The sequence below is a fragment of the Erigeron canadensis genome, chromosome 2 (genome assembly GCF_010389155.1).
Source record: "Erigeron canadensis isolate Cc75 chromosome 2, C_canadensis_v1, whole genome shotgun sequence".
NCBI classification, from domain to species: domain Eukaryota; kingdom Viridiplantae; phylum Streptophyta; class Magnoliopsida; order Asterales; family Asteraceae; genus Erigeron; species Erigeron canadensis.
In genome coordinates, this window is record NC_057762.1 from 13,985,403 (window position 1) to 14,003,718 (window position 18,316).

An 18,316-nucleotide genomic window follows, 5' to 3' on the forward strand; every position below is an offset into this window, starting at 1 on the left:
AAGGTTTCTTTTTTTTGTCCTTGGGGTTTTGTTGTTGAAAAGTTGTTCTGAGTTTTCTTTTAAAAGTATGGTTTTCAGAAGAAATATGACTTTGGAAGAAGCTCATAATCTTATAACGGATAGACAGATCGAAGCTCTCCAAGAACAGCTTGGAAGGGTTGTTAATCTGTTAAAAGATGGTGGTGTGAGGTTAAATAGAGAAGATGTTGTTGTTAGTGAAAGGGGTTATGGTTCCCAAGACCTTAGCCTAGGAGGAGGCATAGGAGATATAAGGTTGATGTTAAAGATATTAAGGTAGACCCACCAGATTTTGTTGGTTCTTCTAACCCAGAAGATTACATTGAATGGGTTCAGATTATGGACAGAATTATGGAAATTAAGGGGTATGATGACAGAAAAGGTTTCAAGGTTGCTGTTATGAAGCTGAGTTCAAGGTTGTTGTTATGAAGCTGAGTAAGTATGCATCATCTTGGTATGAAAACATGAAGGGTGAAAGAGGGTATAAGGGTAAAAGCAAAGTCAAGACCTGGTCAAAGCTGAAGGAGGTTATGCAAGAGCTGTATATTCATATGAACAGCTTGAAACAAGGTAGTAAGGAGGTTGTGGAGTATATAAGGGAGTTTGAACAGCTTAAGATCAGAACAGGGGTGAAGGAAGCTAAGGAGCATACTATTGCAAGATTCATGGGTGGTCTGAATTCCTTGTCTATTAAGAAGATGGAGTTGCAGCCCGTGTGGACATTCAAAGGTGCTTGCAAGCTGGCGATTCAGCTTGAGAAGCAAATAAAGAAGAAGTCAGCCTACAAGTCCATTCCTAAACCTGTTGTACCTGCCAAGAATCCAATCTTCAAAGAAGTTAATGCTGGAAAGAATAAGGTTGGAGAAGGGTCCAAAGAGCCTAAGAAGAGATGTTTCAAGTGTCATGGGTATGGACATTTCCAAGCTGAGTGTCCCAATCTGAGGGCTCTCACACTGAAAGAAGTTGAAAAACTGAAGGCTGAAGCTGAGTATGAAGATAAGTGTACTTATGATGAAGATCCTGATGAAGAGGAGTTTGTTGAAGCCGATGTTGTGCAAGGTGCCCTATTGTTGTGTGGATCGTAATAAGATGTGATTCGTTATGTCAAGAGTGCGGAATCCTCTTGAGATAACTAGATTGCTATTGCCTTTTGCTGATTAATAAGCAATTAACCAACCCAAGGAGATGCACAAGGCTTGTGGTTCGTGTAGGAGGTCACACGAAGGAACAAATAACCTTGATTCGTGTATAATCACTAAGATCTAAAAAGATTAGAAACGATTAACCTAATTCCATAGATTAGGTCTTGTATTTACACTAGTTAAGTATTGGATCGTGTGGGCTTAGGCCTTAATCGTGTAATTAGGCCCGAAATAATAATTAACCAATACACTTCGTGCTGACGTCAGCACGAGGGTAATCCCATGTAGCAGATGACGTCAGCACGAGGGGCGTGCCTTTGGTCCTTTGTTTGACTTCGTTTGACTCGTACATAACATTCAATCACCGTTTAAGTGTTCTACGACACTCATAAACCTTGATTCTATGTTCTTGTACCTGCAAAACAATATATAACACACAAATAATACAAAACACAAACAGATATAATATTGAAGTTCAAACGTAATCATTAAATATCAACACTAGTTCCTAAAACATAAACGATAATCAAATCTATGTTGCGATTGTCACAACGAATCTGCATCTACAGACTCCCCCTTGACGATTCCAACTAGATCTCTTTAAAGTCTTCAAAACTTGAACTTCAAAGCTATCCGTTAAATAAAAGTCTTATGCTATTCGCATGAATTCTCTCTTGTAAACAAAGAGCGAGAATGTTGCGATAGCGCCTTTCTTCAACTCTCCAAAATTCAACTGCTGAACAAGGTGTATCCAAAAGTCTTCTCTGATCACCTCTTGACAAGTTGACAACCTGCATTGGATCATACATGCGTAGCAACATTTGTTCTTGTGAATCATCAACGAACATCTGTGCTTCGCCTGACTTGATATCTATTTGCCAAAATGTCATCTCTGTCAGCATATCTTGATCCCATCTGATAGCGGGAACCTTTTTAACACATTTAATCCTTTTCTGGACAAACCGAAATGTGCCATCTGGATTCTTAATCTTCTTCTTCGGTGTAGGTTTAATCAACCTATCTTCAGGCTTCAGACCTCTATCACTGAAATTCCAAATTCTTTCATCTTTGAATCTATTCCAGTAGAAATCCGCACGACCATTTTGTTGAAGATTAACGAACCATCTTCTTCCCAAGTCTAACAAGTCAGAATCACTGAGAGAGTGGAAATGTCTTTGACTCATTGACATTTACTAACATCCTTCTTTTCTCTTGATAACAAATAACTCGATTCTTTGATCATAGAACCAACTTTGTATCACTCATAAATACTTAGGTGCATCCTTGTCTAAGATAAACTCCCAAAGCATCGATGGTTTTTACGTATCACGTATTACCAAACCAGTATGTCCTCTATAGCCTAAAATTAGTCTATTAATTATAAACTCATGATCTTGCTGCACCAGAGGTATATTAAATCTTCCAAGATCAACCTCTCGCGTAGCATCTATGTTCCAGTATAGATCAAAAATATTATCATGTGCTTCATCAACTATATTTGCATATACAGCAAATCTCAAACTTGCAGCATTCTTAGGTTCATCTGGACTTTCTCTGATTGGATTAAGATTGAGATATTCCACTTCAGCTATTGGTTCAACTTGAATGACTTCATCTTCATTAAAGACACGATCAAAGTCATAAGGTATCTCAAGCAACCTTTTTCTATCAGCTTCCGAAGTAATGAACTCTCCTTCTTCCATATCTTCATCATTGATACTTTCCAAGTCTTCTTCAGCATCAAGATCGTCCAATGCACCTATCCTTTGAAGCTTATCTGCAATTCAAACAATTTACATATACAAAGATAAAGAACATAAATTATAAGTCAAGACATAATAAAATAGTATAAATACGTAAAAGAAATTAAAATAAATAATACTATATCATAAATATAATGCAACAATTACATTAATATTTATCTTATAATCTTTATCTATTTTAACTTACAACAATAATATTATATCATAAATATAATGTAACAAATACATTCATATTTATCTTATAATTATTACAAAAACAAAAATCAAAAATCATTAGCACTAAGGTTCATAATCCGAATCTGAATCCGAATCTGACTCTGACTCTGAAGATGTATGAGTTAACCCTGACTGTTCTTTCATTTGATCCCTAAGTGATCCTGTATCATAATAATTATCATAATCCATAATCTCTGCTCTAGCTCTCATATGAGCTTGTGGATCATATCCCAATCTCCTTTCTAGTCTATGCACAATTAAAGGGTGCAAATCTGACTCTGTAGAGGCATTGGTAGTAGAATCAGTCTTAGTTGACTCACTATCCTGAGTAGATTTTCCTTTGCTAAGATTTTCTTTTTCTATATGATTATGAGGATCATTCACTAGCTTTTCTCGAATCTCCCTTTCTATTCTATCATAATTAGAATTGGAGTTACCTGAATTGGAATCTTCCTCATCATCATTGTTAGGATCATCAGGATCTGCATCTAGAGCGGTCATCACAACTTTGCCTTTATCTTGAGTCCTAGAAGTACTAGCACCAGCTGTACCAGCAATCTCTGACTCTATCTGTCTTGACGACTCCCCCTGAATGTTTGTTGTTGATTTGGATCTTGAGCTCGATCTTGATCATCATGATCATCATCTCTAGTCTTCTTAGCAAGCTCATCATCCTTACAACCATCTTTATCTCCCCCTTGAGCCAAGAATTGGTCAAGTCTAGAACTAAGAGACTGAACAAGAGCTGTCATCAAGTCCATCTCTTCCTGATGCTTGTCAGCTTGGAGCTGTAGCTTATTCTCCAATGCTTGAACCCTCATCTCCAACATCTTCTTCTCAGAAAATAAACGACTCAACTGCACTTGAACAGGTACAGGTGGACGTGAAGTAGACGCAACATCAAATGTAGAAGCATGGGGTGGCATCGTAGCTTCAAATGAAGGCATACGAGCACTGAAAGTTCCTGTGGGAGGCATCTGAGGTCTTTGCAAAGGAGCCAACAGACGTCCCATGATTGTAGAAACATGAACTGTCGCCTGAATAGGAGCAGACGAAGGCCTAGGAGCAACAAGTGTCGGCTTTGGCTCTTGACGAACTGTAGACTCCGGAGCACTAGGAATCGTAACAGTTGTAGCCTCAGTAACAACTTGTGCGCGAGAACCAATTCCCCTAATGATAAACTTTGGTCTCGACCTTCTCTCCCCAACAACAACACGAGTAACAGACATAGAAATAGGAACATCAGAAACTGAAGCTCTTGAAGCAGCAACCAATGGAGTATCACCAACATTAGGTGCATGAGACCTCTCCATGGCTTCATTTTAAGCAGCAAATTCTCTATCAATTTCAGCTTGAGATCTTTCTTGTCTTCTTCTTCGCTTCGGCAATCTTTCTTCCTCTTCTTCATCTTCTGAATCCTCAACCACATTAACAGGGAATTCAGAAGGACCAACATCAACATCAACTGGAGCAGAGGTAGAAGAAGAAACTCCAGTAGATGGTGGTACAAGATTTATAGGATCATCAATATCCTGCATAAGAGCGTCCATATCTGGATCATTCTCCAGATCTCCAGCATACAGAGGAACATCATTGAGTCCCTCAAACTGATCAGCTCGCTCTTCTTGAGGATCTTCTTGAGCCTGATCATCACCAGCAGCAGCAGCAATGGGTTCTTCATCTTCCCAACCTTGTCTAGGAGCAACATAGTTAGGATCAATCAAATGTCCGAACAGAGGTCGATTATTAACATGTATCGGAGCATTGCTACCCGACAAGTGCTTCATACTTTCAACAAATGCCTTATAAGTAAGACGACCTATAGGACCGTCAAATGGCAATTCAGCTGCAAAGTGACGAATAATTATCATCACAAATCTTGGAAACAGAAAGAATTTCTTGTCTGTACCAAATGACCTCAACAGCTTCTCCAAATTATCAAAAATGTACTGAGAAAAGCTATACGGCTAGTTCAGCACCAAGGCAACCATCTGAGAAGCATTCTGGATATTCATCTGATCATAGCCTGTACTCCGATGACTAATGGACCTCAACAAATAATAAGCAAGAAGCTTCCATTTGCCACGAAGATGATTCCTGAAGTATGGGTGAGAAATAGCACCAGTATACCCCATACGACGTAGAGCACCATCACAAAATTCCTCTGAAAAGTCAGTCAGACCTTGCTGTATCTCGACATCACCTAAGTGTAATATCGTCCATAAGTCTCCAGCCGAAAACGAGAAAGAACGTCCTCCAACAGTAGTGCGAATGTACATATGATCACCCATCTGCACTGATCGGGCTGAGTTCAAAAACTCTCGAATGAGACTTATCACCAACGGAGGGTTCTCTGTTACTGCAAAATGAACACGAGAACGTGCAAGAAACTGTAGGACACCGTGAAACTCTAGTGTGCACCCCGTCTGAGTAATACTGAGATCGAGTGCAGCATTGTGCTCCTTGACGAACACACGAGCATTATTACCTTGTCCTGCCATACCTTCACAAAAACAGACAAAAACGACAAGAAAACAAAAAGTTAGAATAAACGAAATCAAAAATTAGGGTTTTGGTATTCTGCTTCGTGATGACGTCATCTCGAGGAAGATCCTCTTCGTCGTGACGTCAAAAGGTGCTTCAAACGAAACCCAGAAACACGAAGCATAAACATATCCATTCGATGAATAAATGAATTTAAATCATCAACTTGGATTTGTTTTGCTTGAATATCATGCCCAGAAATCAAAATCGAAACTAATTCGATGAACACGAAGTTGGTTCCTGTTCTTCGTGTGAATAGTGACCGAAACACAAATCTCTTTGATTAATCTTGATTTAACACTTGTTTACTTAAAGTTTTGTTAGATTTAACATGTTTGAACATCAATTAATCTAATTTTAAGTCCAATTTAAGTCCAAATCATCAAAAGTCAAAGATCTAATTCGTGGTTCGCTCGAGTTACTATTCACACGAGGTAAAATCGAAAATCGGGAATTATAACGACATGTAATAGATGAATTTCGAAGTTAAAACATCAATAAACTGTCCTAGATCATGAATGTACCAACAAATCTGGATAAGAAACGGAAAAGGGGAATGAAATCGATCGAATAGAGATCACGAATGAACAGTGGCACGAAGGATGTAGTTCGTGTGAATTACTTAAGGTTAATTTTCGATTAATGGTAATTAACGAATAGTAATAACCCATATTTATATTCGAATCCTCATGGGCCGGGCCGAACACTCAGTTCGTGGGCTTCGTGATGACGTCAGCGCGAGGCATGCTGACGTCAGCACGAAGGACTTCGAATTTTGCAGATTTTTATTCACACAAGCTTCATTCCTTATCAAAATTTCGTGAATTTTCCAGAATTTTAAACAAGGAAAAATTAAGAAAATTCCAGAAACATAAACCTGTAAATACTCGTTACTAAAAACATGTATCTACTCGAATATGCAATCATAAATCATCCGTACTAACTTGTCACCACAATAATGTATCAGATAAATCTTACATTATTATCTTGACATAAAATCGATCATTTCTTCATTGATGTTTAACTCAACAATGCAAATTTACATTAAAACATATTTAATGTATAATGCATTACAATACATCAAAATATCATATCAACAACCTATCACATTACATCTTAGGTTGTGATCTTGATAATAAAATTATAACCTATCACACTAAGTCTTAGGTTAATAAATACATGGCAATCCATCCTTGTAGCACAATTCTTGTAATTTCTGAGCAACTTTTATTGTCCGTCGCAATGCAATTCTAATAAGCAAGCGAAAACAATTTTGCCTTCAATCACAATCTTAAATTTTGATGCGAATTTCATTTAAAATGAGTTTATTATCTGTAACCTGCACACTTAACAAACTTCATCAATGCATCAAAAACAATAAAAATCTCATAGATATGCAAAACAATCAAAATCTTAACCTAGCAATCATTACAAGATCTAAGGCAAGTCCAATCTTTGTCAAGCATACTTATCAACCAATTGAAATTTCAAAAATTGACTTGAAACACATTCAAAAATATTTTGACTTTTCAATTTTCTAAACATTTCATTTTCTAAATTAAACAACTTATGTATTAATTAGAAAATCCATCTTTTAAACATTTATACCGTAAGCAACAAGACTTATATAACTCAGAATTATAACTTTTAAGGCTTATAAAATCTCTCGTGCAATAAGAACTAGTTTGACACACAAACTGACACTAATTACAAAAATAAAAATAAAGACGAAACAAAATAAAAATAAAAATAAAAATAAAACTAAGCTACTTTATTTATTTACAAGAAATCTTAAGTTTCTGCAGATTAGATCAGATTAGCATTCACATAAGTCTGCAAGTGAGAAATAATTCTCTTATTATTAGTTATGAACAGTGACCCAACCACGATTACCGGTATATTTGTCCTCTTAAACACTCGGTACTTCCAGTTTTCTTTGAGTTATGACACTTTCGACATACCCTGGCCAAGGACAGTTACCATGTAACCCGAGTAGCCTAATATGCCATTGAATAGTTTGCGAACATATGTGACCCACATTCAGATATACTTCCGTAATCGACACAAGCACTAAGATAACAAATTCAATATATATTCAAAAACAAATCATGAGACATTTTTTTAGATAACAAAATTTAATTACCTTGTGATTTAACTTATTTGCTTTTGCATTTCATTATTTATAAGGAATCCGTGATTTTCTATGAGACCCATGTAGCGAAATTTCTGACAACCTATCCCCAGTTGAAAGCTTTAGGTAGGCTAGGTATACAAAGACACCCCGAGGACATACTTGTCCGAATCTCAAAGACCACATTAGCCCCTTAATTTTTATTCATTTCATTTGCATAAACAATATCACATTTAACTTTCATGCTCATGATTGGTAGAGGTTTTTGCCTATACATTGAACAAATCTTATAGTAATGCTAGATCTTTCACAAAATTTAAGGACTATATCAATTCATAGCTGAAAAACAAGCATTCTCAGCCATATATCTGAATATGTTTCCCACAAGAACATTGTATAATTTAAGTTCAGATTAAGGTAACCTTGCTACTTTGTGTCTATCAATATATCCCAAATTGTAATCACTGAACTAAGCAGTTATATTACGATTAAGCAGACTTAAAAGCTAAGTATCCTCACTTCTAATCATCTTACAGCATTAACTTAAATCTCTTCATATTTTTGTCATTTTCTCATTTTTCACATTTTTAGGGTTTTTTATGACACTAAGAACTCTTTTTGTATTTTTATGACTCTAGCTATTTACAGACACAAACTTACAAAATTAGTTCTTTGAGAGATTTAATATAAATCAGCATTCTTCATCCCATTGAGAAGAATTAACTTCTCAAACCGAGCCTTATCAAATGCTTTGGTATATAAATCAGCTAAATTATCATCGGTTATATCCTTTTCCAAATGAATTAACTTCTTTTGGGCACAGTCACGCAAGAAATGATGTCTAATATCAATATGCTTGGTGACCTTATGCATGACAGGGTTATTTGTAATGTTTATAGCTGACTTATTGTCTATTCTAATAGGAGTATCAAGAAAATCCATACCGTAGTCATGAAGTTGTTGCTGAATCCACAATACCTGGGAACAACAGCTACCAGCAGCCATATACTCTGCCTCACATGAAGACTGAGCAACACATGTCTGCTTCTTGCACTGCCACGATACTAATCTTCCTCCTAACAACTGACAACCTCCAGTCATAGACTTTCTGTCATTGTTACAACCGCCAAAATCTGAATCAGTATATGCAACAAAATCAAACGTTCCTCCCATTGGATACCATAGACCAAGCCTTTGGTTTCCCTTAAGATAACGTAGAATACGTTTTGCTGCAGTCAAATGTGACTCTTTCGGACTAGCTTGAAATCTAGCGCAAAGACAAACAGCGAACATAATATCTGGACGCGAAGCAGTCAGATACATCAATGAGCCAATAATAGCACGATAATAAGTTGCATCCACAAGTTCATCTTTTGGATCAATAACTCCTAAACCATTATTTTGCTGAATAGGAGTACCATATGTCTTGGACTCTAACATTTGAAACCTCTCCAAGATGTCATCGACATACTTAGACTGGTGAATAAAGAATCCATCTTTCCTTTGATCTACTTGTAGTCCGAGGAAAAATTGTAATTCCCCCATAGCACTCATTTCAAATACATTTTTCATGCTCATTTCAAACTCTTTGCACATCTTTATATTAGATGAACCAAAAATGATATCATCCACGTAAACTTGTACAATCAGATAATCTCGCTTCTTCCACTTGATAAACAATGTGTTGTCTATCGATCCTCTTGTAAAACCATTTGTCAACAAATGTGTCGACAACTTTTCATACCACACTCTTGGTGCTTGATGCAATCCATAAAGAGCCTTATCCAGTCGATATGCTCTTCTTGGATAGTTTGGATCTTCAAACCCCGGTGGTTGGTGAACATATACTTCTTCTTTAACTTCACCGTATAAGAAGGCACTCTTAATGTCTAATTGATACACCTTTATACCTTTGAAACTTGCATAGGCTAAAAATAACCTTATAGCTTCAATCCTAGCAACTGGTGCAAAAGTTTCGTTATAGTCATATCCTTCTCGTTGTGCAAACCCCTGAACAACCAAACGTGCCTTATTTCTAGTAACGATCCCTTTGTCATCTCGTTTGCATTTATATACCTAACGAGTTCCAATCGGTTCTTTACCTCTAGGCACATCTACTAAATCCCAAACTCCAAGTTTTTTACCACTTTCATCAACATCAGTAGTAGACTGAACGTTGGTTGGAGTAGTATCAACATTTCGAGTAGGCGGAGATATAGGAGTATTATCCATGTGATCTCTTAAAATAATCACATCATCAACTGTCTCAGGATCTGAATAAGAATCAGGACCATGTAGTGAACTAAACACACTATCATAATCGAAGTTTTTGCCACTTCCAGAATGAATAGCGGGCTTATGACTGATAATCTTGACATTTGTTCCCAAATCAACTTTGTCGGTCTGTTTGTTGTAAACCCGTCGAATTGATGTTCCCGGTTTATAACCCATGAGAAATCCCTCTTCAATCTTTGAATCAAACTTTGACTGAGGTAGATACTTCAAGAAAGTACACGGTACACCAAATGGTTCAACATTCTGTAAATTCGGTTTCTTCTTATGTAGAAGCTCATAACATGTCTTATCATGACGCTTAACTATAGTAACCCTATTTAAAATATGACAACCTGTATTCACCGCCTCCGCCCAAAACATAGTAGGAAGCCCTGAATCTGCAAGCATAGCTCTTGCTGTCTCGATTAGAGTCCTATTCTTTCTTTCAGCAACTCCATTCTGTTGTGGTTCATACGGAGAACTGTATTGATGTTGGATTCCCTTTGACAAACAAAAGACATCCATCACATTATTCTTGAATTCAGCTCCGTTGTCTCTCCGGATTCTCTTAACACGAACTCCATAAATGTTTTTAGTTTCGACAAAGAAATTTATCAAAATCTGTGGAGTTTCATCTTTCAATTTAAGAAAGAATACCCATGAGAATCTCGAGTAATCATCAGTAACCACCAAACAGTAATACATCCCACAGATACTTCTTACATTTACTGGACCAAATAAATCCATGTGAAGTAACTCGAAAGGATTGGAAATAGAGTTTTCTTGCTTCGGTTTATCTGCAGACTTTTGCTGTTTACCTTTCAGACAAGGTACACATTTGTCTTCCATTCCAAACCATTTCATGGGAACGCCATCAACCAAACCATGTTTTACAATGTCATTCATCTTTCGGAAATTGATATGTCCCATTCTTCTATGCCATAGTAAAGATTCAGATTCGTTTGCTTTTGATAACAAGCAAACAGACTCCTTTGGATCAGCAACACCTAACACAAGGCCATAGATGTCTCTCTTCCTAGGAGCTTTCAGCAGGATCCAGTCTTCATGAATAACATATCCCGGTTTCAATATAAGTGCTTCTTTCTCATTAAAATGGACATTGTTACCCTTGTCACAAATCTGAGAAACACTTAATAAATTATGTGCTAATTGTTCCACATAATTGACTTTCTCTAGCGTAATCTTCCCATTGACAACATCACCTTGGCCCGAGATGTTGCCGCCCTTGGGACCTGCGAAACTAACATACGAACCATTTACATCTTCATAATTGGACAAAACATTCTTGTCCCCTATCATGTGCCGAGAGCATCTACTGTCAAAATACCAAAGACTGATAGGCTTCCTTGGTTCTCCCTGCACATCAGACAATAAGATGGTTAGTTTCTGAAGGGAACCCAAACCTTTTGAGGTTTAGGTTTTCCGAATTCATCTCGAATGATCAATTCGGTCCAATATCCCTCGCTCTGTAATGGAGCCTTGGATGAAGATGGTGTCACAGACTGTTGAGTCTTAGGAGGTGAATTCCTTGGTGAGTGAGTACCAAATCTAGGTTGACTCCCTAATCGATCATAGAATTTAGCCGAACTATTAATTCTAGAAGGAGGAGATCGATTTTGTTGAGCCATCTTCCTAGGTGAATTACTCCTTTGAGATATACGAGAACGACTCAGACTTACACTACTAGAAGTAGTATTCTGTGAAGATCCCTGTCGTTTTGGAGTCATAGATCTATTATTATGAGTAACAATATCTGAGTCACTAGATCCTCCAGAAGACATACCCTTTTCTGGACATCTTCGTTTCCTATTTGGACAGCAACTATAAACATGTCCTACTTCATAACAATAGAAACAAGATTTTTTAGCTTTTGCTTTCTTAGCTTTAACATCAAACTCAGCTGAAGTCATGCCTAAACATTCCTTAAGTTCAATTGTGGCTGACTCTTCTTTTGATAAACTAGTTGACTCATTTTTATCCGAAAAATGTACCTTCTTTTGAGAATTTTTATGAGTCTTATATGGAGTTAAGGGGACTCCACTAGACGTAGATTCATCCTTATTCCATACTTTATGACTAGATCCTTTAGAAGCACTAGCATCATAAACTCCATTCTTAGGATCCACTGGTTTAACAAATGAACTTTCTGAAATGATTGGACCAATTTCACCAATATCGATCTTTTCAATAAGCTGTCTTAGAGACTCAGTATAATTATCATTGAATGGACCTCTAACCTCATTATAACTCATACCCAAACCACTTTTATCTTTTGAATCCCGTGGTACAGGTTTTTGCATCTGCATTGATCTTATTAAATCAGATCCCCTAATTTGATCTAGTCTTGTATTAAGCTTAACTATCTCCAACTATGCGTCAACCAATTCTTTCTCCTTTTTAGAAAAGTATTCAGTTAGTTGAGCGTATTGTTCATTTCCCACAATTTCCATCAGAACTGACTCTTTTAGTTTTTCTTTTAATGCAAGAATATCTTTATCAAATGCACGAATCTTATCTTGATAAAGACTTTCTTGTTTTACCAATCTAGAATTTTTGGCAAACAAAGAGTCGTTTTCTTTTTTAAACATGTTGTTCTGACTAGTTAAGTTAATAACTTACTTATTCAAAATAAACACCTCAAGTTTTAAATCTGACACCATTTTACAAACGTCAATTATAGAAGATAAAGAACAAGATACCTTCTGATCTGCAGCCTTGCAATCTGCCATGTATGCAACAAAGTCTTCAGTTGTCATACCTTCAGGTATCACAAAGTTCTTCATTTGTTCTTCAATACTCTTCATAGAAATGTCATCAACAGGACTCGATGACTCTTTCTTTTCTTCATATGCTTTCACTGCTGTCATTTGTTCACTTTCAGATCTTACGGTCTCAGCAACATTACATACATTCTTCTGAACTATCTCAGATGCACTTTCTTCACTTGAGTATACAGCATAATCAATTGTTGCAATTACCTCATCATATAATTCTACCATGTAGGCATGATTCGAGGTATTTTCACACAAGAGTATACACATTGCTCTTGACATTCGTATGTGTATTTTCATAAGCAACATATCCAGCAATACCTTCAGCATCTACTATTAGTGTAGCTTTTGCACCACTTAGAAATACATTGTTTCCCGAGCATGATATAAAGATGGATCTTGTGTGAAATCCGAGTGAGTATCTTTAATTCTTCTCTTCATGTCTCTGTTCTTCAGCTTGGAAACTACCTTTTCAAAGTCCCATGTACTGTATTCCTGATCATCTTGAAGTTAATGAACATAATCAGTCCATGTCTTAGGCAATGAGTCCAAAAACTTATCAAGTAGCTCAGTTTGACGATAAACAACCTCAAAATACGACAACTCAATCGTCAAATGACTAAATAGAATAATAATCTCGTCTAGAGATTCTCCTTTCAATCCATTAAAGGCTTCATACTGGCGCTTCAGGAGTTTGATACGATTCTTCTTCAAGGTTACATCGCCCTCACAATATCTTTCAAGAGCGTCCCATAAATCCTTTGAAGTAGTGTACTTTTTGAACAAATGTACACTATCTTGAGGCAAGGCCATTTTAAGAGTGGAAAAAGCCTTTCCTTCAATTGCGTATCTTTTACGTTCTTCAATCGGCATATCAGCATAAGTATACCTACCGATCACTCCATTCTTCTCATACGAAGGCCAATCAAAACCTTGAGTTATCACAAGCCACATTTCCATGTCGGTGAGATGAATGTAGTCTTCAAAACGTCTCTTCCACATCCAATAATTTTCCATACGGAAAAGCTTTAGAGGTGTATTACCCCGACCAACCTCATGATTGTGCATGATCATCTAGCTGATGAGTAGGGCATTTGGTGAATTTGCAGCAGCTGGTATGGTAGTCATTTCGAATCTTTTGGTGACAAATCAAACGAAATAACAACGTAGATCGTGTGGCACGAAGTCAAACGAGCTCACACGAAGTTCACGTGACATGAGGTACGTCACGAAATCACACGAGTAACACATGACACGAAGGAAGACACGAAGTACACTTGTCACGAACCGTAGCACGAAGAGCAATTCGTGCAGACGTGGCACGAAGTGAACACGAAGTCACTGGATGACATAAGCACGAACACGAAGTACACCTCGTGCTGACGTAAGCACGAAGTGACACGAAGAAGCTCACGAACTTGACTAAAAACACGAATTTCGAATTGATTTTGCAATCAATAGCGAATCAAACAATCTTAAACCTTCTGGTAATCAACCTTAGGGCTCTAATACCACTTGTAAGGTGCCCTATTGTTGTGTGGATCGTAATAAGATGTGAATCGTTATGTCAAGAGTGCGGAATCCTCTTGAGATAACTAGATCGCTATTGCCTTTTGCTGATTAATAAGCAATTAACCAACCCAAGGAGATGCACAAGGCTTGTGGTTCGTGTAGGAGGTCACACGAAGGAACAAATAACCTTGATTCGTGTATAATCACTAAGATCTAAAAAGATTAGAAACGATTAACCTAATTCCATAGATTAGGTCTTGTATTTATACTAGTTAAGTATTGGATCGTGTGGGCTTAGGCCTTAATCGTGTAATTAGGCCCGAAATAATAATTAACCAATACACTTCGTGCTGACGTCAGCACGAGGGTAATCCCATGTAGCAGATGACGTCAGCACGAGGGGCGTGCCTTTGGTCCTTTGTTTGACTTCGTTTGACTCGTACATAACATTCAATCACCGTTTAAGTGTTCTACGACACTCATAAACCTTGATTCTATGTTCTTGTACCTGCAAAACAATATATAACATACAAACAATACAAAACACAAACAGATATAATATTGAAGTTCAAACATAATCATTAAATATCAACACAAGTTCTTATTTAAATGATTACAAACATAGTTCCTAAAACATAAACGATAATCAAATCTATTTTGCGATTGTCACAACGAATCTGCATTTACAAATAGCAATGCATGCTAATGAAGCTTCTGATGATAAAGCTCAAAGGGAAAACATTTTCCATTCAAGGTGTACTATCAAAGGAAAGGTGTGCAGTCTGATTATTGATGAAGGAAGCTGTGCTAATGCTGCATCTACCTATATGGTGGACAAGCTGGGTCTTTCAACTACCAAACACCCACACCCATACAAACTACAATGACTCAGCCCAGGCAATGAGGTAAAAGTTAATCGCCAAGTAGTCATTCCTTTTTCTATTGATGTTGTTTATCAAGATGAAGTTACTTGTGATGTTGTTCCTATGGATGCTTGTCATTTACTGTTTGGTAGGCCTTCATTATATGTTAAGTATGTGTACCACAATGGTCACTTAAGTACTTACTCTTTGTTTATTAATGGGAAGAAAGTCACACTTACTTATCTAAAACCCAATGAGATTATTAAAGCTGAATCAAGCACTAGGACGGATAGATCTTTATTTATGAGTCAAGTTGATGTTGAAAAAGAATTAGACAGTGGTACTTCTATTTTGTTATTGCTTATGCTTGAAAGTGGTGAAGATAAGAAGTGTGAAGAACTCCCTAGTGTAGTTAGACCTTTACTTGCTGAATTTGCTAATGTATTTCCAGAGGAATTACCTGCTGGTTTACCACCTATTAGAGGGATTGAGCATCAGATTGACCTAATCCCAGGGTTAATTCTTCCTAATAAAGCTACATATAGATGCTTTCCTAACGAGACTAATGAGTTACAAAAGCAAGTAGATGAGCTGATTGCTAAAGGCTATGTTCGAGCTAGCATGAGTCCTTGTTCTGTTCCAGCTTTATTGGTGCCAAAGAAAGATGGTTCTATGCGTATGTGTGTTGATAGCAGAGCCATCAATAACATCACTATCAAGTATAGATATCCCATTCCTAGATTGGATGATATGCTTGATGAGTTGCATGGGTCTAGCGTATTTTCAAAGATAGACTTAAGAAGTGGCTACCATCAGATCAGAATGAAGGAAGGAGATGATTGGAAAACAGCCTTTAAGATTAAAGGTGGGCTGTTTGAATGGCTTGTCATGCCATTTGGGCTATCTAATGCACCCAGCACTTTCATGAGATTAATGAATGAAGTGTTGAAGCCTCTTATTGGTAAGTTTGTGGTTGTGTACTTTGATGATATCCTAGTTTATTCTCAGTCTGAAAAGGAAGACCTGGAACATTTGAAAGTTGTGTTTGAGCTGTTAAGGAGACACCAACTCTATGGCAAGTTAGAGAAATGTAACTTTATGGTTAGTAGTGTTGTATTTTTGGGCTATGTGGTTTCTAAGGAGGGCATTTCTATGTATCCGTCCAAGGTTGAAGCAATCAGATCCTAGCCCATTCCTTCTTCTATTACTGAAGTCAAAAGTTTTCATGGTTTAGCCTCATTTTATAGAAGGTTTATTAGAGATTTCTCTATAGTTGTTGCTCCTATAACTGACTGTCTAAAGAAAGGGGTGTTCAGTTGGCCTAAGTCAGCTCAGGCTACTTTTGAATCTTTAAAGGAGAAGCTGAGTTCAGCTCCTGTCCTTTCTTTGCCTAATTTTGATTCACTCTTTGAGCTTGAATTTAATGCTAGTGGTATTGGCATTAGAGCTGTGTTGATACAAGATAGAAAACCAGTTGCTTACTTTAGTGAGAAGCTTAATGGATCCAAGCTGAATTATAGCACTTATGATAAGGAGTTCTATGCCATTATTCGAGCTGTTGATCATTGGTCTCACTACTTAAAACCAAAGCAGTTTGTTTTGTATTCTGATCATGAAGCTCTCAAGTACATTAATGGGCAGCACAAACTGAATCAAAGGCATGCTAAATGGGTTGAATTTTTGCATATGTATTCTTTCGCCTCCAAGCATAAGACTGGTTCTTCTAATGTTATTGTCGATGCTCTTTCAGGAGACATTCTATGCTATCTATTTTAAAGTCTAGAGTTCTTGGATTTTCATTTATCAAAGAATTATATGAAACTGATACAGATTTTGGCTCTATTATTTGTTCATCTCCAAATGAAGCTAAAGGGCTTATGTTATTCAAGATGGATTTATGTTCAAGAGTAGTAAGTTATGTATTCCAAAAGGCTCTATCAGAGATTTGTTGATTAGAGAAGCACATGGGGGAGGCTTGGCTGGTCATTTTGGCATTACTAAAACTATGGAGATTCTGGGTGAACATTTTTATTGGCCTTCTATGGTGAAAGACGTACAAGATATAGTCAAGAGATGTTTTACTTGTCAGCAAGCTAAGTCTACTTTTCACAAGGGTTTGTATACCCCTTTTCCAGTTCCTAATCAGCCTTGAGAATATCTGAGTATAGATTTTATTGTTGCTCTACCTAGGACTTAGCGTGGCAAAGATTCTATAACGGTAGTAGTTGATAGATTCTCAAAGATGGCTCATTTGATTCCTTGCCACACTACTAATGATGCCACCAAAGCAGCAACTTTATCCTTTCAAGAGATAGTTCGACTTCATGGAATTCCAAAAACTATTGTCTCAGATCGAGATGTAAAGTTTTTGAGTTATTTTTGGAAGACATTGTGGAAGCTGATGGGTACTAAGCTGTTATTTAGCACTTCTCATCATCCCCCAAACTGATGGTCAGACTGAAGTAACAAACAGAACCATTGGGATGCTACTGAAAACACTAATGAAGAAGACTTTGAAGGATTGGGATCTGAAGCTTCCTCAAGCTGAGTTTGCTTTCAATCGAGCTCCTAATTATTCTACTGGAAAATCTCCTTTTGAAATATGTGGTGTGAATCCACTAACACCCATAGACATAATCCCTTGTTCTATTGAGCCAAAAGTTTGTGTTGAAGCTGAAAGCAGGGCTAAGGAGATAAAGAAACTCCATGAACAAGTCAAATCCAGAGTTGAGAAGGTGAATGCTGATTACAAGGCCAAGGCAAACAAGAATAGAAGACAACCTACTTTTGCACCAGGAGATCCAGTTTGGATCCATCTCAGAAAGGAGAGATTCCCTTCAAGGAGAAAGAGTAAGCTGATGCCTAGAGCTGAAGGTCCTTTCAAGGTGTTGGAAAGATGTGGAGAAAGTGCTTACAAAGTGGAGTTGCCTGGAGATACCTCAGTCTCAAGTACATTTAATGTTGGTGATCTGATTCCATACCTGGAGGATGATTATCTTGAGGGCAAGTCCAAATTTAGAGGGGGAGGATGATACGAAATTGCCCCTGAGTTACCCTGAAC

The 18,316-nt window shown here is 37.2% G+C and overlaps 1 protein-coding gene across 1 annotated transcript; it reads left to right on the forward strand.

Annotated features, from left to right (window-relative positions):
- The first annotated feature begins 482 nt into the window (after positions 1-482).
- Positions 483-16,349, forward strand: LOC122587754. Its single transcript, XM_043759921.1, has 4 exons — positions 483-1,077; positions 15,086-15,235; positions 15,353-16,298; positions 16,340-16,349. The coding sequence occupies exons 1-4, from the start codon at positions 483-485 to the stop codon at positions 16,347-16,349; spliced, it is 1,701 nt and encodes a 566-aa protein (XP_043615856.1).
- Positions 16,350-18,316: the final 1,967 nt, after the last annotated feature.

Bases quoted from the DNA above. Each gene is read 5' to 3' on its own strand.
- LOC122587754 (XM_043759921.1), top strand. From the start codon at position 483: ATGAAGGGTGAAAGAGGGTATAAGGGTAAAAGCAAAGTCAAGACCTGG. The intron at 1,078-15,085 runs GTGCCCTATTGT...ATTTACAAATAG, and splicing joins TGAAGCCGATGTTGTGCAAG to CAATGCATGCTAATGAAGCT. The intron at 15,236-15,352 runs GTCTTTCAACTA...TTGTTTATCAAG, and splicing joins CTATATGGTGGACAAGCTGG to ATGAAGTTACTTGTGATGTT.